Consider the following 24,477-nt stretch of genomic DNA (forward strand, 5'->3'; position numbering starts at 1 on the left):
CTACGTTTACTCACTCCAGACAGCAGATGGCGATATGTGTCTTTCAGGCGATGTTTCTAGTGTGACGTATAATCTAGTGGACGGAACGCTTCTTCAACAACTGCAGCCACCTCAGCAGCTCGCTAGCCATCAAAGTGGGAACATTCAAGTTCTTTATACGATTTCGTGGTTTAATTGCCACTATGATTTAAATATACTTATGTGGAAACAACTAGCTACCCCATTTAATTTAATATTTACGTTGTAAGTCAGCTAGCTGGCTGGTTAAGTTAGCAGTCTAGTCGCTAATGCTAACTAGCTATTATCCCCGACGATGAGCTCACTAAGCTACTCTCCTCCTGCTAAAGAAGAGCTCTGCTGGACGGAGAAAGAAGCGCTCGTGAAAGAGGAGGAAGAGGAGGCTGTAACAATACAAAAACAAGTAGAGGGTGAGGCTGTTACCGTGAAAGTAGAAGAGAAAGACGTTACAGAGAAAGACTCCTTCAGAGTGAAAGAGGAGGAGGATGTTACTGTGAAAGAAAAGGAGGGAGATGCAGTTTTTGGAGTGGAGGATGAAGTGAAAGAAGATGTTTTTGGAATGAAGGATGAAGAGGGGGTGATTACTGTCACATTAGAGGAGGAAGAAGAAGAGAAGCCTGGAGAACTGATTAACACCAGTAAATACAGTGAGTACTATCTTATAAAACAGGGACACAAACTCTGCAGTTGTTGAGCTAGTGTGTGATTTTTAAAGGACATTGTACACTTGAATATGTTTTTGTACTGTCGGAATTCTTCATGAAGTCCTCCAGTGATTTAAAAAAAATACTTTTCCTGTTGAAAAGCGATATATAAATACAGTAATGTATAAACACACTAAAGGGAAACAAATATTATTTTGAAAATAGTGTTTAATAAACAACTGCAACTGTCAAGTAGTAGAGCATTCAATGAGTTAGTTTGATAGGAAGTGGTGATGTCATCGACACTTCAAGTAGTAGAGCATTCAAGGAGTTGGCTTGATGGGAAGTCGTGATGTCATCTAATAGGCGACAGATCTTCATGTGAATATTCATTATTATTTTTTAAATCCTTCATGTTCTGTCAAGTTGGTTGTTGATCATTGCTAGAAAGCCATTTTCTAGTCTTACCATAGACTTTCAAGAAGATTTAAGTCCAAACTGTAACAAGGCCACTCAGGAACATTCAATGTCGTCTTGGTAAGCTCCTCCAGTGTAGATTTGGCCTTGTGGTTTAGGTTATTGTCCTGTTAGTACAGTTTTTTTGTATTCAGATCTCTGAAATGCTCTCTACCTACGTAACATTTAGTGTCTCCTTATGTTACGCTGGGAAAACAGTTTTCATGGGCACAGAAATCCTAAAGCATTTCAGTGTTTGCTAAATCCAATGGTTCTAACCGAGAGTCACCTTAACTTTATTGACAACACCCAAATGGATACTGTCATTTACGTGGTTCTTCAATAATTACACATCATTCTTAATACTGTAGCAACTTAGTTACAGTCACATGTTCAACTATCATCAGCTGATCCAGGAAATCCTTTTCTGAATGACAGTCACATGACAAACACCACGACATGCAACAACAACCAAAGTGCTTCTTCATTCATTACTCTGGTAAAGACAGTTATGCCGTGCTCCAAGTTGGATCCAACATCCCTAACAAATTTATGTTTATAATGTCTTATTGCCTGCTTGATTTACAATAGGGTCTCGTTAGTCAGTTTGCACACCGAGATACTTAGCTCATAATGTGTAGAGAACTGTTCCTTGGTGGATAGGCTATTGTTCAACACACAGAGCTATTTTCCTTTATTCAGGACATTTAGAATGACAACACATTACAGAGTAGCCTAGTGAGATTATTCACAAAATTATCTGATGATTAGGTTGTGAAATGTCATGACAAAGACATTGTAGTTTCCTTGTTTCACCTGAAATATTACATGATTTATAGTCCTAGGTCTAGGTTATTGTTAGGTGAAGTTATGGGTCCTACAGTAGGTCTTTGTTGTTGTTAGGTGAAGTTATGGGTCCTACAGTAGGTCTATGTTATTGTTAGGTGAAGTTATGGGTCCTACAGTAGGTCTATGTTATTGTTAGGTGAAGTTATGGGTCCTACAGTAGTTATCACTAATGTGAAAACAAGACAAAAGAAAAGAAAATGACATTTTTGCTCACTTGACTGTCTTAACTGTCAAGATTTCAGACGTAATTTGTTGTACAACTTCATGGCTATGCTCTGGGCATCACCTTTTACCTCAAATAAACAGTGGACTTCTGCAGTTGTGGGCATTTAACCATCTGTCTGACTTTGTTGTTCACACAGGAGAGAGACGTGACTATCGTGGATTCTCTTGGGAGCCTCAACTACATCATGATGCTGACGAGGCAGAGAAGATTCTTTCCAGATCAGAACACCTCAAGAAACATCAGCAGAGACCCTTAGGGAAGAAGCCCCACTGCTGCTCTGACTGTGGGAAACATTGTAAATGTTCATTAGAACTAAAAATACACCAGCGAGTACACACAGGAGAGAAGCCTTATAGCTGTACTCAATGTGGGAAGAGTTTTACTACGTCTTCCAATCTGACTAAACACCAGAGAAGACACACAGAAGAGAAGCCTTACAGCTGTACTCAATGTGGGAAGAGTTTTGTTACATCTAGCTATCTGACTTTACATCAGAGAACATACACAGGAGAGAACTCTTATAGCTGTGATCAATGTGGGAAGAGTTATGTTACATCTAGCTCTCTGAAGGTACACCAGAGAACACACACAGGAGAGAAACCATATAGCTGTACTCAATGTGGGAAGAGTTTTACTACATCGAGCTCTCAGAAGGCACACAAGAGAACACACACAGGAGAGAAACCATATAGCTGTTTACTCGGTCAAGCTCCCTGATAATGCACCAGAGAACACACACTGGAGAGAAACCATATAGATGTAATCAATGTGGGAAGAGTTTTACTCAGCCAAATGGATTGATATTACACAAGCGGACACACAGAGGAGAGAAACCGTGTAGTTGTACTCAATGTGGGAAGAGTTTTATTCAGGCAAGCTGCCTGAAAGTACACCTGAGGACACACACAGGAGAGAAATCTTACCATTGCTCTGACTGCGGAAAGAGTTTTATTAGCTTAAATGTTTTAAAATCACACCAGAGAACACACACAGGAGAGAAAACACCATATAGCTGTACTCAGTTTTATTCAGTCAAGCTCCCTGATAGTGCACCAGAGAATACACACAGGAGAGAAACCTTTTAGCTGTACTCAATGTGGGAAGAGTTTTACTCAGTCAAGCGGCCTGATAGCACACCAGAGAGCACACACAGGAGAGAAATCTCATAACTGTCATCAATGTGACAAGAGATACTCTGTTAAAAGATCTCTGATCAAACATCAGAAAATACATAAATGAAGGAGTTGTTTTAATAATCTCACAGTGTAGAATGTTTTAACATTGTAGTATGAGTATTTTAATGATGTCACAATGTAGAACCTTAAATGTTTGCCCCCTGTTCTATTGATTTCAGCATGATATGGATATTAGCATCACGGAAAAATACAAGCTCTGAATTGAAAGAGTACTATTTATGTGATTTAACAAAAAGTGACTAACAAAAAAAGAGTTGTGTTGCACTTCCCACATTGGCGACCCACTTGAATCAAAATGCAACACTTCAAAATGTAGCGAGCTGTCTACAAAGTTTACTCATTTTTCCCAGATTCTGTGTGGTTTTTGAGCTGTTAGTTTTAACAGGACATGCAATCTCATCTCCCTCCTGTCGCACAATTGATTTCAACATGATATCGATGTGGTGATGACAAATACGTGTTCCATTCCTTTGTTTAGCGACCCCTTCATTTAAATGCATCACTCCAAAATGTAGCTGACTGTCTTCTGCAGGTTGTCCTCTAACCAGTGAGGTAAAATATACTGCTCAAAAAAATAAAGGGAACACTTAAACAACACATCCTAGATCTGAATGAAAGTTATAATCTTATTAAATACTTTTTTCTTTACATAGTTGAATGTGCTGACAACAAAATCACACAAAAATAATCAATGGAAATCCAATTTTTCCACCCATGGAGGTCTGGATTTGGAGTCACACTCAAAATTAAAGTGGAAAACCACACTACAGGCTGATCCAACTTTGATGTAATGTCCTTAAAACAAGTCAAAATGAGGCTCGGTAGTGTGTGTGGCCTCCACGTGCCTGTATGACCTCCCTGCAACGCCTGGGCATGCTCCTGATGAGGTGGCGGATGGTCTCCTGAGGGATCTCCTCCCAGACCTGGACTAAAGCATCCGCCAACTCCTGGACAGTCTGTGGTGCAACGTGGCGTTGGTGGATGGAGCGAGACATGATGTCCCAGATGTGCTCAATTGGATTCAGGTCTGGGGTACGGGTGGGCCAGTCCATAGCATCAATGCCTTCCTCTTGCAGGAACTGCTGACACACTCCAGCCACATGAGGTCTAGCATTGTCTTGCATTAGGAGGAACCCAGGGCCAACCGCACCAGCATATGGTCTCACAAGCGGTCTGAGGATCTCATCTCGGTACCTAATGGCAGTCAGGCTACCTCTGGCGAGCACATGGAGGGCTGTGTGGCCCCCCAAAGAAATGCCACACACCGGTCATGCTGGAGGATGTTGCAGGCAGCAGAACGTTCTCCACGGCGTCTCCAGACTCTGTCACGTCTGTCACATGTGCTCAGTGTGAACCTGCTTTCATCTGTGAAGAGCACAGGGCGCCAGTGGCGAATTTGCCAATCTTGGTGTTCTCTGGCAAATGCCAAACGTCCTGCACGGTGTTGGGCTGTAAGCACAACCCCCACCTGTGGACGTCGGGCCCTCATTCCACCCTCATGGAGTCTGTTTCTGGCCGTTTGAGCAGACACATGCACATTTGTGGCCTGCTGGAGGTCATTTTGCAGGGCTCTGGCAGTGCTCATCCTGCTCCTCCTTGCACAAAGGCGGAGGTAGTGGTCCTGCTGCTGGGTTGTTGCCCTCCTACGGCCTCCTCCACGTCTCCTGATGTACTGGCCTGTCTCCTGGTAGCGCCTCCATGCTCTGGACACTACGCTGACAGACACAGCAAACCTTCTTGCCACAGCTCGCATTGATGTGCCATCCTGGATGAGCTGCACTACCTGAGCCACTTGTGTGGGTTGTAGACTCCATCTCATGCTACCACTAGAGTGAAAGCACCGCCAGCATTCAAAAGTGACCAAAACATCAGCCAGGAAGCATAGGAACTGAGAAGTGGTCTGTGGTCCCCACCTGCAGAACCACTCCTTTATTGGGGGTGTCTTGCTAATTGCCTATAATTTCCACCTGTTGTCTATTCCATTTGCACAACAGCATGTGAAATTTATTGTCAATCAGTGTTGCTTCCTAAATGGACAGTTTCATTTCACAGAAGTGTGATTGACTTGGAGTTACATTGTGTTGTTTAAGTGTTCCCTTTATTTTTTTGAGAAGTGTATATCTCCCATTTCCATGTGTTTTTGTTGTTGTTGTTAGTTTCAACAGAACAAACAACCAGTTTTTTCCCCCCTAATCGATATCAGTGATTTATTGCTACTTGTCAAAACAACAGCGTTTTTGGTGCTTGTGCAGTTTATAAGGTGCTTGTTTTAAAAAATACAAGTAATATGATTGTGGCAGATGTTTGTGTAAATAATACATTTTATTTTTAGGTTTTCAATATAACACAGTTTCTGCGTATTGGTTATTGATTTTGATACGTTAACTTTGTTTTAAAACTGGGTTTTGACCAGTTCAAAGTCTCACCTCATACTGTATTGGAGCAGCAGCAGCTGACTGCCCGGTTCAACATCAGTTCACTGTCTCACCTCATACTGTATTGGACCAGCAGCTGACTGCCCGGTTCAACATCAGTTCACTGTCTCACCTCATACTGTATTGGAGCAGCAGTAGCTGACTGCCCAGTTCAACATCAGTTCACTGTCTCACCTCATGCTGTATTGGAGCAGCAGTAGCTGACTGCCCGGTTCAACATCAGTTCACTGTCTCACCTCATACTGTATTGGAGCAGCAGTAGCTGACTGCCCGGTTCAACATCAGTTCACTGTCTCACCTCATACTGTATTGGAGCAGCAGCAGCTGACTGCCCAGTTCAACATCAGTTCACTGTCTCACCTCATACTGTATTGGAGCAGCTGACTGCCCGGTTCAACATCAGTTCACCGTCTCACCTCATACTGTATTGGAGCAGCAGCATCTGACTGCCCGGTTCAACGTCAGTTCACCGTCTCATCTCATACTGTATTTGAGCAGCAGCAGCTGACTTGATCGTTGATGCTAATTATCATTTTTGAATTTGAGAGTAAATAGAGCCGACTACACTCTAAAAGTGAAGGGTTCAACTGGAGTTGTTCTCAGAACCCCTAAGAACCGTAGGGTTCTTGGTCAATGAAAAACAGCTCCAAAAGGTTCTTCAAAGAACTTGTTAGAAGGTGGGTTCATCGGGGAACCTCCGTTGTTGCTGGACTTCTTCCGGGAACTTCGCAATTACAACTGAAAACTCTGGTGACAAGTTTGGATGCGACAACAGTTAAAAAGGTACGTTTGGGTTGATGTTTGGCTCTGAATATGTATCGAAATAATTTATACAATAATATAACATACTAATGAATAACGAAGACAATGATGGTTTTCTGTGAATAGCTTCCATAACGTTACTATAGCTAATTAACGTAAATATTAGAAAGACGAGTTTGACCGTCGGCGTTGAATGAGCTACAGTACAGTTCCGTTAGCTAGCTAGCTTGTTATGGATAGGGGGCAGTATTTTCACGGCCGGATAAAAAACGTACCCGATTTAATCTGGTTATTACTCCTGCCCAGAAACTAGAATATGCATATAATTAGTAGCTTTGGATAGAAAACACTCCAAAGTTTCTAAAACTGTTTGAATGGTGTCTGTGAATATAACAGAACTCAAATGGCAGGCCAAAACCTGAGAAGATTCTGTACAGGAAGTACCCTGTCTGACCATTTCTTGGCCTTCTTTGTCATCTCTATCCAAAACAAAGGATCTCTGCTGTAACGTGACATTTTCTAAGGCTCCCATAGGCTCTCAGAAGGCGCCAGAATGTTGAATGATGACTTTGCAGTCTCTGGCTGAAAAACAGTAGCGCATTTGGTAAGTGGTCGATCTGAGAACAATGAGACGGGTGCCCGTGAAGAGTCCATTTTACTTTTTCAGTCTTTGAACGAAAACAACGACTCCCGGTCGGAATATTATCGCTATTTTACGAGAAAAATCGCATAAAAATTGATTTTAAACAGCGTTTGACATGCTTCGAAGTACGGTAATGGAATATTTTGACATTTTTTGTCACGATACGCGTCCCCCTTCGTTACCCTTCGGATAGTGTCTTGAACGCACGAACAAAACGCCGCTATTTGGATATAACTATGGATTATTTGGAACCAAACCATCATTTGTTGTTGAAGTAGAAGTCCTGGAAGTGCATTCTGACGAAGAACAGCAAAGGTAATCCAATTTTTTTATAGTAAATCTTAGTTTGGTGAGTACCAAACTTGGTGGGTGTCAAATTAGCTAACCCGTGATGGCGAGCTATCTACTCAGAATATTGCAAAATGTGCTTTCCCCGAAAAGCTATTTTAAAATCGGACACCGCGATTGCATAAAGGAGTTCTGTATCTATAATTGTTATGTTTTTTGTGAACGTTTATCGTGAGTAATTTAGTAAATTCACCGGAAGTGTTCGGTGGGAATGCTAGTTCTGAACGTCACACGCTAAAGTAAAAAGCTGGGTTTTGATATAAATATGTACCTGATTGAACAAAACATGCATGTATTGTATAACATAATGTCCTAGGAGTGTCATCTGATGAAGATCATCAAAGGTTAGTGCTGCATTTAGCTGTTGCTTTGGTTTTTGTGACATTATATGCTAGCTTGAAAAATGGGTGTCTGATTATTTCTGGCTGGGTACTCTGCTGACATAATCTAATGTTTTGCTTTCGTTGTAAAGCCTTTTTGAAATCGGACAGTGTGGTTAGATAAAGGAGAGTCTTGTCTTTAACCTGTTATGGCTAGGGGGCAGTATTTTCACGGCTGGATAAAAAACGTACCCGATTTAATCTGATTATTAGTCCTGCCCAGAAACTGGAATATGCATATAATTATTAGCTTTGGAGAGAAAACACTCCAAAGTTTCTGAAACTGTTTGAATGGTGTCTGTGAGTATAACAGAACTCCTATGGCAGGCAAAAACCTGAGATGCTTCTGTTCAGGAAGTACCCTGTCTGAACATTTCTTGCCCTTCTTTATTATCTCTATCGTTTACAAAGGATCTCTGCTCTTACGTGACACTTCGCACGTCTCCAATGAGGTCTCATAGCCCGGGAAAAACAGGAATGACGTAATTCAAAGCCCTGGCTGAAACAAAGGAGAGCAAAAGCTAAGTGGTCACTCAATGGACTAAGCCTTAGGCGCGTGACACGCCCCGCCCCCGGCTTTCGGTTTTTTCCTCAGTTTACAGACAGGCAGATTCCCGGTCGGAATATTATCACTTCTCTACGAGATAAATTGCATAAATATTGGTTTTAAACAGCGGTTGACATGCTTCGAAGTACGGTAATGGAATATTTAGAAATTTTTTGTCATATTTTGCGTCATGCTCGTGGCCGAGATTTAGCGTTGGGATAGTGTCTAGAACGCACGAACAAAACGTCGCTGTTTGGATATAACGATGGATTATTTGGGACCAAACCTACATTTGTTATTGAAGTAGAAGTCCTGGCAGTGTATTCTGATGAAGAACAAGCAAGGTAAGAACATTTTTCTTATAGGAAATGTGATTTTGGTGAAGGCTAAACTTGCAGGGTGTCTAAATAGCTAGCCCTGTAACGCCGGGCTATGTACTTAGATTATTGCAAAATGTGCTTCATCCGAAAAGCTATTTTAAAATCGGACATATCGAGTGCATAGAGGAGTTCTGTATCTATAATTCTTAAAATAATTGTTATGCTTTTTGTGAACGTTTATCGTGAGTAATTTAGTAAAATCACCGGAAGTGTTCGGTGGGAATGCTAGTTCTGAACGTCACATGCTAATGTAAAAAGCTGGTTTTTGATATAAATATGAACTTGATTGAACAGACATGCATGTATTGTATAACACAATGTCCTAGGTGTGTCATCTGATGAAGATCATCAAAGGTTAGTGCTGCATTTAGCTATGGTTTGGGTTTATGTGACATGATATGCTAGCTTGAAAAATGGCTGTGTGATTATTTCTGGCTGGGTACTCTGCTGACATAATCTAATGTTTTGCTTTCGCTGTAAAGTCTTTTTGAAATCGGACAGTTTGGTTAGATACAGGAGAGTCTTGTCTTTAAATAGCTGTAAAATAGTCATATGTTTGAAAAGTGTAAGTTTTCGGATTTAGAGGAGTTTGAATTTCGCGCCCCGCCCATCATTGGATATTGGAGCAGACGTTCCGCTAGCGGAACGTGTAACATGTCATTTTTACATATCAGGGTTATTTACTATCTGTAGTCATTTGTAGTCTTGAATGTAATCTACTTTGATGCTAATCAGCATTTTAGAATCCGAGAGTAAAGAGAGACAAAAATATTGATACAAGTATTTGTATTTATTACGGATCCCCATTAGTTCCTGCCAAGGCAACAGCTACTCTTCCTGGGTTTTATTATGGATCCCCATTAGTTCCTGCCAAGGCAGCAGCTACTTTTCCTGGGGTTTATTAAGGATCCCCATTAGTTCCTGCCAAGGCAACAGCTATTGTTCCTGGGGTTTATTATGGATCCCCATTAGTTCCTGCCAAGGCAGCAGCTACTCTTCCTGGGGTTTATTATGGATCCCCATTAGTTCCTAACAAGGCAGCAGATACTCTTCCTGGGGTTTATTATGGATCCCCATTAGTTCCTGCCAAGGGAGCAGCTACTCTTCCTGGGGTCCAGCAAAAATAAAGGCAGTTATACCATTTTAAAAACATTACAATAAATTCACAACACACTGTGTGCCCTCAGCCATCTTGTCCTAGAGAGATTTACAGAGTTATCAAAACGTCACACCACGATGAGCCTAAACAAAACACAGCCCTATGGGAAAAATGAATGGTGGAAAAACGATTGGAACCATTTCCTCGTTTGACCTGTAGTTGTTATGGATATGACGACTCTACAGAGCCCCACAGTGGACGTGTCAAAAGATGTTACATTGATAAAGCACAGTTTATTTGACCTCAATGTCATCTTGTTTTTACATGGCGTTGTAGATTTTAGCAGTATACAGAATGTATTTTGGATGTTTTCAGTGTATTTCCAACGCTTTCAGACAATGGATTAATTGCAATAAAAAAATAGTGCACTAACATTACACAAAGTGAACTCAAGTCTGACAGTCCAAACAAAATCACAAATTCTCAGTCAAAAACACAAGTCAGAACACAGCCTAGCCTCTCTATTCTCTCATGTCATTTCAGGTCCTCTGACTGGGAAAATGTGTTTCCACAATGAGAGCAGTGGTATGTCTTCTCCTCCTGTATATTTGTATGTATTCTTTCATGCTCTTTCAGGTACCTCAACTGGGTAAATCTCTCTCCACACTGGGAGCAGCAGTACATCTTCTTACCTGTGTGTGTCCTCTCATGCTTGTTCAGGTTTCCTACCTGGCCAAAACTCTTTCCACAATGGGAACATTGGAAAAGCTTTTCCCCTGTGTGTCCCCTCTCATGTCTTTGCAGGCTCCCTAACTGGTTAAATGTCATTCCACATTGGGAACAGTGGTAAGGCTTCTCTCTAGTGTGTATTCTCTTATGTGTTCTCAGGCTCCCTAACTGAGTAAAACTCTTTCCACACTGGGAGCAGTGATGTCGTCCTGCTGGTTTGGATGTCTCAGGGTCTGGTTCCCCTGAAGGACTCTTCCTGCTGTCAGAAGGAGAGTCTGGTCTCTCCCCTGTCAAAGACAGTTTAATTAATTAAACAGAGACCTGAATGAAACCTCCACATGATAAAACTTCCTATGACGTTTAATCTAGACTAGATCCCTCAATCACCTGAAGTCAGTTTTCACACATATTATTAAACTGACTACAAAATGCAGGTCTCTGTGTGGTTCTTAGTCAGAGAGGCCTTCAGTCAGTATGGTCAGGAGGAATTGAGGAGTCTGGTTGCCTTTTACAAGGAGCTCTTGACTAAGGCATGATTACACCAGAGGAAGTCATGTCAGAGTACTTCCAGTACAAGAGATTTGCCCAGGGCCCATCAGCTAGCCCAATGAGACATGTTCCTCAATGTCCTGCAGGCAGGTGTGTACTAGGATAATGTTCAATGCCCTTTGCCCTCACAGATCATTGTATAGTAGAGTTATGAACAGTACCTTCCTAGACAATGTGCTGGACAGTAATTATTTATGTTGATCTAAACTCCGAAAGTGTGAGGAAGGGTAGATTTAGACTCAACATCATGCTGTTACAAGATGAGATATTTAGCCAGTCACCAGCAGAGGAAGGGTAGATTTAGACTCAACATCATGATATTACAAGATGAGATATTTAGCCAGTCACTAGCAGAGGAAGGGTAGATTTAGACTCAACATCATGATATTACAAGATGAGATATTTAGCCAGTCACTAGCAGAGGAAGGGTAGATTTAGACTCAACACCATGATATTACAAGATGAGATATTTAGCCAGTCACTAGCAGATGGGCTCAACTGAAAGGATTTCTCCAGTGTGGGAAACCTCTAAAGCATGTATTATGGTAGGCTCTGGTGTATTAGAGGGGAAATAACATGCGTCCAGAAAGAAGAGAGAAGGGTCTGAAGCAGTAAAAATATTAGAAACAGATATGTGGCCTGGAAAGGGATTTGGAAAGACATTTCACAGATAGCACATTTCAAAAACTGCCTGAAAATTCAAATTTACGATGCAAGAAATGTATAACAAAAAGGCAGAGTATGCTCTGTTTAGACTTAGAACCAGTTTAATGAGGGAGGTGAGAAGACAGGCAGGCTACTAGCAAGACAACAAAAAATGCACAACACTTGGAACGGAACTTCAGCAATTGAGAAGGACACTAAGATGGTGACCTCATCCAAAGAGATTAACAGTGTGTTTTAATGTTATTATGAAGATTTATATACATCCTCCTGTTCAGCGAGCCCCATAGATATGGATACTTCTTTGTCTGGTGTAGAATTACCTAGATTATCAGATAGCCAGGTAGAGGACCTGGACTGTACTATAACAGAAGAGGAGGCTAGAGCCACCATTTTATCTATGAAAGCAGGAAAATCACCAGGTCTGGATGGCCTTCCTGTAGAATATTATAAAAGTATATTGACATTCTTGTACCTGTATTGACAGTGGTTTACCAGGAGGCATTTAAAAATATCTCCCTTCCGGACACCTTTAATGAGGCTTTGTTATTGCTGATTCCTAAAAAGGATAGAGATACTACAGAACCTGGGAATTTTAGCGCTATCAGCCTCCTTGATGTGGACTGTAAGATTCTCAATGAGACCCTTGTGATGCGCTTAAAGAAGGTACTACCTAATATTATACATAGCAATCAAGTAGGATTTACTAAGAACAGGACCTCAACTGATAATATGAGGAGGCTCTTACATCTCATGTGGTTAAACCGCTCAAATAAAGTTCCTACCACTGCGGTCTCCTTAGATGCTGAGAAGGCATTTGAACCCTTTGAAAATGTGGTTCTGGACCTGACTTTTGTAAATGATAGCGGTCCTCTATTCCAATCCTAAAGCAACAGAACTTACCAATGGAATTATGTGTCTTTTTTGTCTTTCTGAGGCACAAGGCAGGGTTGCTCTCTCTCCCCTCTCCTATTCCAATCCTAAAGCAACAGTACTTATCAATGTCTCTTTTTTTGTCTTTCTGAGGCACAAGGCAGGGTTGCTGTCTCTCCCCTCTCCTAGTTACCAGTTTTAGAGCCTCTTGCGACAATGATCAGAACAGATCCAGAAATTAGGGGTGTCCATGGCGGAGGAAAAGAACACAAACTGCTTATGTATGCAGACGGTATTCTACTGCTGGTCTCTGATCCTCTTCGGTCTCTACCACCATTACTTACTTCTATTGAATCATATTGTAGTTTGTCAGGCTACAAAATGTATTGAAATAAAGTGGGAAGCAATGTATTACTCTGGAACCATTACCCCATATCATTTCAAATGGGTTCCATACTGGGATTAAATATTGGGGTAAAGTCAAATTAGTCAAGATTAAGATTAAAACCAATTTAGACAAATTGGAAAATATGAAACTTTCTTTATGGAGAAAAGATCAACGTGATTAAAATGGTTGTGGTCCCACAATTTAATGAGATCTCTGCAATGTTACCTATGGATATTACAGACCGGTATTTTAAACAGTTGAACTAAATCCTTGATGTGGGAAAGGAAAAACCCCAGGATTAATATGAAGAAGATGTGCTCACCAAGGGATATAGAAGGCTGTACTAGATATTACATTGTACTACTTATCATTTGAAATGGCTAAGTTGGCAAAGCATTGGGGCAAATGGGATGCTGGCTTGGATTGGATAACAATAGAACGGTAACAAAGTTATCCTTTCATCCCTGTTGATACTCTGTCACATAGTCTTACAGAGGTCTGTTGAAACTCCCAACCCAATTTTGTTACACTCAAAAGAAGTGTGGAGAACAGTACACAAGATATGTGGAATTTCACATCTAAAACAAGGATCTTCATCATGGTGGAACAATCCTAGGCTATGGATAGGAAAGAAGTCTGTGTATTGGAAACAGTGGCTAATAAAAGGATTTCATACTAAAGGTGATCTGTACAATGAAGTTGTTTAGCTTCTCAGATTTGGTAAAAAAAACATGATGTGAGAAACAAGGGACATTTCTGGAAATATTTACAATTGAGAGAATATTTGTTAACCGGCTGTCAACAAAATCCAGGAAAGAACCCAATAGCTGAGTATTTGGAATTACCCAAACATAAAGCAGATGTTATTTACTCAATATTTAGTCATCGGCAGACTAAAGACTAAAAACCTCAGAACAATTTATCAAATTGACCTTTACTGTGAAATTGAGGATGATACCTGGTTGAAAATATTGTCCAGCTCAGGGAGGAACATAAGGGAAGCCAGGGGAAAACTTACTCAATATAAGAGAGGTTTCATTGGACCCCAACAAGGCTTCATAAGATGGTGCTTACTAACAATTCTCTGTGTTGTTAATGCCAAAAAGACACTGGGACATTTTTACACACAATATGGGAATGTACATTAGCGCTAGCTTTCTGGAACAATGTTTTGAAATATCTGGAGGAATTGAAGAGTTAAAGTTGATTTTGGGGGTCTTCTAAAGACCCCCACCACTGATTATGTTGTTATTAATTTGCTTACGTGCCATTGTACCTATTCTCACTGTATAGCTGAATATTGAGGCCTCTGTCTCTAGCTCTCTGCCAAAACCCGCAGCCCCGCGTCTGTGAGAAAAGGTGAGAAAAGGGACTGAGGGTGATAGCGAGACACAGAGAGACAGTGTCTGTTTGTCTCTGAAACAAGGGCAGATTTGCATACCGGTGAGACAGGTTCTCAGAAACCTTGTGTTAAGAATAACTTGTTCTTTTAGCTGCACATGCAGGTTTTGGACATAGGAGATAAGGTGTGATCTATATAAGATCCTGTCTTTCTTTTGCTCGGGGCAGAACTCAGGAGAGACATCAGTTGTATGTCTGATGTTTGATCTTTGACTTCTGTCTACAGCTGTATTTTGATGGAAATTGTTATGATTTATAAGTGCACATTGAGTGTTCCTTACTTGTTAAGTAAATAGCGGAGCCCAGAAAAGTGGAACCAACACTTACCTTACTCCAGGACTCGTCTCTGACTAACTAAGCCAAATTTAAGACACGTTCACGAAAGCTACTTAAATGTCCTAGTTGAACTAGTCCTGGCTTAATCGAAGCCCTGCAGGGTCTGAATCAAACCCAATGTCAAATGGGATTGATCTGTTTGATCCAATTGTTTGTTTCAGTTTTCAGTTGTTGAATCCTTGACGTATTGTTGATTTCAAAACTTTTCAGTTTCAACAAATGCACTGGATTGGTTGACAAGTGATACTAAACTTACATACCATGCACTATTTTGACATAGTGGAAGATATACTGAATTGATACTGTTTTTCATACTAAGATGGACCAAAATATGTGCTCATTGGTTTTGCAAGAGGGCATAAAAATATGTTGTTCTGCCCCTGAACAAGGCAGTTAACCCATTGTTCCCTGGTAGGCAATCATTATAAATAAGAATTTGTTCTTAACTGACTTGCCTAGTTAAATAAAGGTAAAAAATAAAATAAAAATTAAGTCTGTTGATTGTCGGTCATTAAAGGTTTATTTACATAGCACATTTCAGACATGGATGCAACGCAATGGCTTCACAGGAAAAAAACAATGAAAATAAACAGAAATATTTAGTACACAACAAACAGAAGAGGATAAAAAAACAGAAGATTAACAACTGAAAGACTAATGAGCATCCTAAGGAAAATCCATTGATTAAAATATTAACAACTGGATGCAATATTCAACCCTAACGAGATGGACAAGCCAGAACAGGTGTAACACATACTGACTAACGAGGTGACACCAATCGGTGCGCCCTACGTGCTAACGAGCTATACGTTCTAAAGTCCAACCTCAAAACATAAATGGAAAAACCAAAGCCTGTAACACCTTCCCCCTTAAGGCAAAAAATATATCCTATATTTTTGTTGGACAAGTTTGCTCACCACCAACAGAAAACAACTAAAATGCTTCACCAATATAAACATGGTGTCTACTGGCTGTCAATTAAAAACAAGCAAAAACACATTTTTATACAATCTTATTTTTTTCTCCTTTTTCTTTCTGAAAAACATACTAGCTTCTAGAACTCTCGTCTTCCTAAAACTCACTAGCTTCTAGAACTCTCGTCCCCTTGGAACAAGCCCAAACAAAACTCATCTCCAATATGAAAAAACGTGGATTCAAATAAATTGTGATCCATGGCAACGCACTGACAAAAATACAAATATTTTTGACTGCCCACCCTTGAGATAATCAGCAACCAAGTTGTCCTTACCACGGACATGTCTGATTTCAAGAGGAAACTCCTGCAATATCCGTAGTAACTTTCCACCTCACTGGAACTTCTCTCTCTTTTCAGGGTTCACTCGATAGGCATGTTGTTGGATCGGGGCCCAGTCCCCAATGTCATGCTCTAGTACATTTGGGTTGACACATCTGAGAATTAACCCTGATATTCTAAAAGCAGGGCAACAATGTCAATATAATTGTACCCAAAAATTGTCAGTTGGTTGCATAAATAATTATGATTACTAAATATTACATGAATTGTAAACATGAAATATCAAAACCAAATGTACACCCCTTTGTTAATATGTATTGGAAATAATTAACTTAATGGTGAGGCATGAAATAATAAAACATGTATCTTTCGTCAGGCTGAATGTTTGAAATATGAGGTGATTTGAGACCTGCTTCTTCAGTAGTGGAATAAAGACAATTAGCACTTGGATGTTGTCAAGAAATACTGGTGATGTTGGATTGTTAATAAAATTGATTATAGACTAATTTATTATACTGTGTCCATGTGTATAGGCTGCAAGTATGTTGAAATTAAGTTGTTTTCAAGTAATTTAAAAAAATGACCAGAAAAACATCTTCTCAACTTTGACTTTCAACCGAATGTATATTGGTCTTCGGGCTTAGTCTTATTTTCAACATCTTTTCAATTACATTTTGCAAAGTGGGATATTTCATTAATATCATGAAACAACTGCTTCATGTATGTATTTTCTGATGTTTGATCAGATGTCTTTTATCGGAGAATCTCTTGTCACATTGATCACAGCTACAAAGTTTGTCCACCTGTGTGTGTTCTCTGGTGTATAGTCAGATAGCCAGATGTACTAAAACTCTTCCCACATTGATCACAGCTAAAAGGTTTCTCTCCTGTGTGTGTTCGCTGGTGTACTATCAGGCTGCTGAAGTGAGTAAAACTCTTCCCACATTTACCACAGCTATAAGGTTTCTCTCCTGTGTGTGTTCTATGGTGTGTCTTCAGACAGCCAGATGTACCAAAACTCTTCCCACATTGATCACAGCTATAAGGTTTCTCTCCTGTGTGTGTTCTCTGGTGTACAATTAGATGGCTAGATGTAATACAACTCTTCCCACATTGATAACAGATAAAAGGTTTCTCTCCTGTGTGTATTCTCTGGTGCACTATCAAGGAGCTTGACACAGTAAATTTCTTCCCACATTGGTCACAGACAAAAGGTTTCTCTCCTGTGTGTGTCCGCTGGTGTACTACCAGGCTGTCTGGTTGAGTAAAACTCTTCCCACATTGACTACAGCTATAAGATTTCTCTCCTGTATGTATTCTCTGGTGCACTATCAAGGAGTTTGACACAGTAAATTTCTTCCCACATTGATCACAGCCATAAGGTTTCTCTCCTGTGTGTGTTCTATGGTGCACCTTCAATGACCATGATGTTGAAAAGCTTTTCCCACAATCTGAACAATGGTGAAGATTCTTTCCTGTGTGTATTCTCTGGTGCACTATCAAGGAGTTAGACACAGTAAATTTCTTCCCACATTGATCACAGCCATAAGATTTCTTTCCTGTGTGTGTCCGCTGGTGTACTTTCAGGCTGTTTGGTTGAGTAAAACTCTTCCCACATTGACTACAGCTATAAGGTTTCTCTCCTGTGTGTATTCTCTGGTGCACTATCAAGGAGTTTGACACAGTAAATTTCTTCCCACATTGATCACAGACATATGGTTTCTCTCCTGTGTGTGTCCGCTGGTGTACTATCAGGCTGTTTGGTTGAGTAAAACTCTTCCCACATTGATCACAGCCAAAAGGTTTCTCTCCAGTGTGAATTCTCAGGTGTACTTTAAGTGCATCTGATCTTGAGTAACTCTTCCCACAATCAAAACAGTGGTGAGCTTTCACTCCTGTGTGTACTCGCTGGTGTATTTTAAGTTCCGATGAAGATTTGCAGTAAGATTTCTTCCCTGTGGGTTTCTGCTGGTGTTTCTTGAGGTGTTCTGATCTGAAGAGACTCTCTGCCTCATCAGCTTCATGATGTTGTTGAGGATCCCCAGAGGATCCATGATAGTCCCGTCTCTGTCCTGTGTGAACAACAAAGTCAGACAGATGGTTAAAGGCCCACAACAGCAGAAATCCACTGTTTATTTGAGGTACAAGGTGATGCCCAGAGCATACCCATGAAGTTGTACAACAATTGACGTCTGTTAAATTATTTGACAATTAAGACAGTCAAGTTAGTAACAATCATATTGTGTCTTGTTTTCACATTAGCTGTAGCTAGAAATAAGTTATTGATGTTGTTGAAACCCTAAGCATTGTGCCAGAAGACTTTTGGTCTCCAATATGGGCCCCTTTCTGTGTTTGCTACAATTGCAGCGCGAGGGCAAAGCACACACAATTTGGTTGTAGAAACTCCTCCCTGCTAATGAGGAAACCACTAGTTATGGATGTAGTATATCTGGTAATGAGGAAACCACTAGTTATGGATGTAGTATATCTGCTAATGAGGTGTCATGACGTTGCCCTCTTTGGGTTTTCTATGCACCATCCCCCTACCTCTGTCTCCCCCACCCAGGCTCTGTGAGAGTGGTCGTAAATTCCTAAGAAAATGTCCTGCCTCATGGCCACAGTATAAAGAGAGAGTGGGTTTCATAGAAAGAACCAAGGAGTTCTTCCACCTCACAGGATTGGAGAACCGAATGACATTTATGTTCTGGAGAAGGTATAAAAGATCGGTGAAGAATCCAACTACGAACTGGCCCGTTTGGTACAATTTTGTGAAACTCATGAGAGACAATACGGCCATATTACCATAATCATGTTTATATAATAGCCTCAGTTGTGAGACTTACATCTAATGGTTGTATAAAAATTAATGAATAGGGATAAAGCTATTTGGAATATGTTGGGATGCTTGTAAGATGTTAATGTGAGAGAATTGTATTTCTGTTTAAAGTTTCACCAAGTCATCGGCACGCCTCCATGAACAGACGGGACCTGGCGTCATGAGACAGCCTTTTCTATGTTCCGAATATAACCCCCACCCAGATTTTCTATCAGCAGACCGAGCTTACCTCCATTACGAGTGGCTAAAGATTGGAGACCAGCTTACCTCGATAACGAGAGAGCCAAGGTTTGACCATGCATTCCTCGTTCTGAACTTTAACCATACCATGTGGTTAAACTCTTAGACTATTGATACCGACAGAATAATAACAAGTCTTTGATATTAATTACTAGTCTGCAGCTAGGAATTCGGTATCATTGAACGCGAAGACCGACGAAACATCTGTCCTATAACGACATTAATGAATGTCACTTTGAAATATCCATTCTAACCGAGAGAGAGACAGAGAGAGAGAACGCGAGGACAAAACACTAACAGAAACAAACTTTTCAACAAAGATCCCGATGACACACTCAGCGTAAATATATATATTGATTGCAATTGTTCCCGAATGAGTGAGCGTTCATGTGCAAAGGATTAGCATACCAATTGTTATAATTATCAACTCTTTTGTCTAACAAGCCGCCATGCTGGTTTAGCCTACTAGGGCACATTCTCCTATCATTTCCTTGTAACCATATCTGTTTGTTATGCATTTCTGTGAATTACTTAGTTAGTAAATAAATTATTTTAAGACAATTGATGTATGGATGACTCATAGTGAAGACTGGGTTCGTGCAGATAACCAACAATTTATGACGTTTGGAATGAGACTGACGAGGTAAAGAATACATCATTAATTCGAAGACTAATAGATCAGATATTATGATATCTGAAAGTTATATTAGGAAAATTATAACTTTGTAATCTGAATATTTTCCTTGTTGACCCGACCTCCTAGTTAATTACAGTTACACGATTAATCAGTTTAATCGCGTAATAATAATTACAGAGAGTTATTTGATAAACATGTCTTCCATTTTAATGATGCCAAAGACAACATTTATGGCGCCCCCCGTGAGGACTCTAAAACTAGGACGCACGTTTGGGTCATTTTGATAATATACATTTATGACGCCCCCGTGCGAGGAATCTAAGATAGCATTGGACTTTGCTGTGGAATTCTATATATCAATTGTGAAAACAGAATTGTACAAACAGGCTGCTATCTATACAAATTGGTTGTGTGTGTATTCCCATTTGAACAAGCTATTTTGAAGAGTGGATCCGGTCGTATGTCGATAGCAATGAGGGATAAATTCCAGATTTAGTCCGTTAAGCCAAACGGTACTATTTCTGTCAGTCAATATGAACTTCTAGAGCAAGGGCATAGAGCCAGTAAGGTTAGAAATTAGTAGATATCTGTTCGGTGACCGAGTCGAACTATTCACCTACTGCACTAAGACAGTGTGGGCAGACCACATGCGTATCTGTATTTATGTACCGTGTCGCTCCGGTCAACATAAACGCTAGCAAAGTATGCCGAATGGGTTAATGTGAGACGTCACTAGTAAACCCACCCTTTCCATTGTGAGAGGACCCTATATTTGTGCTTGGAAGTGAGATTTCTGAACAAAGTAGGAATAGCTTGCACTTGATGCTAGCTTGCACTTGATGCTAAGCTAAACAAAGGGGAAATTATTTCCTCTTCCTGTGCCCCGTTTAAATTCCTCCGCCTGGCGCGACGGAAGTCCCGCCCTTTGTACTTCCGTTTGATTTCAGCATTCTGCATCACTGGTGGTGAAGAATCGCCAGTACATCTTTTGGGAAAAGTAGGGGAAATCCAAACGTGGATCATGGTAAGATATCCAGCCAATCGCAATTGACTGGATATCGACGTCTCATTCAATTTAACTAACAAGTGAAATTGCCAGATTTACCTTTTCAAGCGGATCTTTTAAATAATATCCAAAATGATTAGGCATCTACAATGAGACAAGATTAACTTTTTCCACATTTAACTTAGATGAAGCAAAGCTCTCAGGTTAACTGAAAGTTAATTCCCAGATAGCCTATTGTCATGACGTTGGCCTGTGGGTAAGGTTTATGACCCCCCCATAAATACCTTTCTCCCTTCCCCTCTCTTTCTGACCCTACTGAAGGACTGTTGAATAGCCTGTGTTAAATATAGAGTCTGGGAACATCAAACAAATGGGGAAAAGGAACCATATTTTGGTAATAAAACCAGTTGGAAATATGCTTTGGAACGTAATGAGTATGGATGTCAGTTTGGTTGTCATCTGAGACATTATGACTGATGACAGGATGACATAAACCGTACCTGGGAAAGTATACACCTTCTAGTTATCAGAGTCACATGGAATTGTTATGCAATCGAAATGTTTGATATTGAAATTGTTTGTTAGGAGATTAAATGTCATTTTAGCTTCCAAATGAGAGAATTGGGTTTTCATAAGGAAAGTGCCCTGCTTGATCAGTGGCCCGCCCCTGTGAAGATACAGTGGTTCTAAACAATGAAACACATCCTTCCCCCTCTCCACTATATAAGCCTTTGACGAAAACATAACCACATGTTCCAGTACGTGAGGTCTGCAGCCTCTACGTTAGAAGGACACACATGTCAAGTACAGAACTAAGTGTTGGGTTTTATTTCACTTATTAGATGTGATGCATTACCATTTACAGTAGATGTAGGCCTAAGTATGAACGGACTGTAATGCACTAAGAGGTTTATATTGTATTAACATAGATTGAGCAACATATAATAGACATGACTAACTGGAGGGTTGCTGGCTAGTAGGAGTGTAGGCTGAGTAGACTCTTGACACACACACACAATGCCTGGTTGTGGGGCCGCTCAAGGACAGGTGTACGGGAGGGGCTGGTAGAATGGAAGATGGCTGTAGCACAAAAGCAGAAACTGGCCTAACTGTAGCATAAAAACAGGCACTGTCCTTGGGTGTCTGACTCTCGGGTACACACACATGAAGATAAGCTAGAAGACAACTATGCTTGGCAACACAGATGCGTCTAGAGGCTGGGACCAGCCTGCACGCCAACGATAGGATGAGTAAGTTTAAACCACGCTCATCCACCCTCTGACAGGCCAGCAGTGAGCGGGAACTATCTCTGTCAGAGTATTTAATGAAGAACTTATGATGTCATTTTCAGTTCTCTGTTTGCCCTGCGAGGTGTTACAGTGAACCCGTATATACGAAGATTGCATTTACCATTTATTCTGCTTGACTAATTCTATTAATAAACAGCTGAAAATATATTCAGTAGCCTAGTGTTACATTTTGTTCTGATACCAGAATTGAATTGACGCAGCCCTAACATAAGCCAACCTCAGCGTGAGCTTTGGTGGCGAATGGTATGAACTTTGAGCTTATTCACTACAGAAGTGATACTTCCTAGCCGTTGAGTTAGCAGCGGCCGCTGTAGACGTGGGCTAGGAAAGGACGGACGACGAAGCCTGTCTAACAACCACAGGCGAAGATACCACCACGTATCCACTTTACCACCATTGACATTCTTCCGAGGACAGGAAGATCTGTTGGCCAACCCGGCAAGCATCTACGACCAATCTACCGAAGCGCAGCTCAGAGTAAATATTTATTGCATTTTCCTTTTCCAAATGGGCGGTAATTTAGAATGCATAAGATAATGTATTTACGATAGCATAGCTGCTGTTTCTTTGTTCCTAAGTCTTCCCGCTCTTTCATTTAAGCCAACCCCCTTCCTTTGTGTAACAAATGTCGGCTCCGCCCACCAGGGACGTTTTCTGTATGACATCATTTGTATTCTGTGTGATTAGTTTAGGTATTTAGTAAATAAATAATTAAACCCAATTTTGTATTGCTGATTCAACTTGTTACCAAGAGTATACTTTGCTTCCGAAGAATTTAACATTGTTCAATGATCCGAAAAGGGTCTGAACAGACATATTTGGCGCACCCTGTGTGGACTCTAAAACTAGGACGCACGTTTGGGTCATTTTGATAAACATATGGCGCCCCGTGCGAGGAATCTAAAATAGGATGACGCTTTCATTTTGATTCAGCCTATATAAAATTGAAAAGCAGATTACATAATATACCAAGTTTATTATATACATTATGGGAATTGTAGACCGGAATTATTGGTGCGTGTGTGCTCTGGAGAATCGCCTCCGTGTTGTGCTCTGACATAGTCAGTGGGTAGCATAAGCTATACAGTTCTGTATGAGGGCTGATAAAGGTGAGAAATAGAGCGTTTGGCCAAACGCAGGGCTGTTTCTGCCTCGCGCGTTTCAGACGCGTGTTAGCTCGGTCATTATTAATTTCTAGAGCGAGGACAAAGAGCCAGCCGATTGAAATTTAGAAGAGATTAGCTTGACCAGCGATAAGTATCTCTCTGTCTCTCTCGTGTTTCCACGCGAGTAGACCACGGTGCATTTCGTTGTTTGCCGCGAGTTCCGGTTAAAACATCGGCAAATATTGCCGAAAAGGGTTTGAACATAATACGTTATGCGTAAAACCTTTCCCTTGCCAAGGGAATCCTATGTTGTGCATTTTTCAGTCATAAAGTAGGATTAGTTTATACGAGATGCTAAGCTAACAAAAGGGAAAACAGCCATTTTGTTTTGTGCCACATGGTAAGTCCTCCGCCTTGCAGAACCTTCCGCTTGATTTCAGCGTGTGCCAGCAAGGACCTCTGAAGGAGTCACCAGTACTTTCCTTCAAGAAGAATTAGTCAGGTGACACTCAAGTCGTTACTCACGATATCCAGACGGATATCGATGTCTTATTCAATTGAACTAATAAGTGAAATTGCCAGATTTACATTCTCAAGTGGATCTTTTAAATAATATCCAAATGAATGAGTTTTCTACATTAACCTAGATGAATAAACTTCTCAGGTTAATTAAAGTTTAAATCCCAAATAGCCTATACAGCTTTGATTTATCATTAATATTGATCAATCAGTAAAATTTGTTTTTTACAAAACCCATTCAGTAATCCAGTACTGACAGAAGTCCCGCCCCAGTGGGAATCCCATGTGGCTTCAGCCCAAGGAAGAAGTGTACCATAGTGGGGAGCGTTCCCAACATTTGATCCACTGTTTACACTCATGATATCCATTCAATGGAGATTGTATGGATTATCGTCTCATTCAGTTTAATAAGTTAAATTGTTGAACATACCTTAATGTTCTTCCAATCAAATGAGACACTACTAACTTCTCATATTAACCTGGATGAAGCAACCTCTCAGGTTAATTCAAGTTTAATACCCAGATAGCCTACCCAGGTAGGATTAATCATTAGCATTGATTAATGAATTCAATTTGCAAATTCATTCACGTCCAACTTCCACATTACTGGTACAGTACTGATGGTTTGTCAACATCTATAAATAGA

The 24,477-nt window shown here is 40.5% G+C and overlaps 1 protein-coding gene and 1 pseudogene across 1 annotated transcript; one reads left to right on the forward strand and one right to left on the reverse strand.

Annotated features, from left to right (window-relative positions):
- The first annotated feature begins 2,618 nt into the window (after positions 1 to 2,618).
- LOC115147459 (zinc finger protein 850-like) overlaps positions 2,619 to 24,477 on the forward strand; it is a 62,773-nt pseudogene continuing 40,914 nt past the window's right edge.
- Positions 10,111 to 19,248, reverse strand: LOC115147927 (zinc finger protein 180-like). The gene is made up of 5 exons (XM_029690174.1): positions 19,243 to 19,248; positions 17,759 to 18,037; positions 16,981 to 17,590; positions 10,624 to 10,759; positions 10,111 to 10,126 (listed from the first exon to the last, which is right to left on the reverse strand). The coding sequence occupies exons 1-5, from the start codon at positions 19,246 to 19,248 to the stop codon at positions 10,111 to 10,113; spliced, it is 1,047 nt and encodes a 348-aa protein (XP_029546034.1).

The sequence above is a fragment of the Salmo trutta genome, chromosome 14 (genome assembly GCF_901001165.1).
Source record: "Salmo trutta chromosome 14, fSalTru1.1, whole genome shotgun sequence".
NCBI lineage: Eukaryota > Metazoa > Chordata > Actinopteri > Salmoniformes > Salmonidae > Salmo > Salmo trutta.

Excerpts from the sequence above, each read along its gene's own strand:
- LOC115147927 (XM_029690174.1), bottom strand. Across the intron at positions 17,591-17,758 it reads CTCAACCAAACAGCCTGAAA|GTGCACCATAGAACACACAC; the intron begins GTACACCAGCGG and ends TGGTCATTGAAG. Across the intron at positions 10,760-16,980 it reads ACACCAGAGAACACACACAG|GGGAAAAGCTTTTCCAATGT; the intron begins GTGGACAAACTT and ends GGGGACACACAG.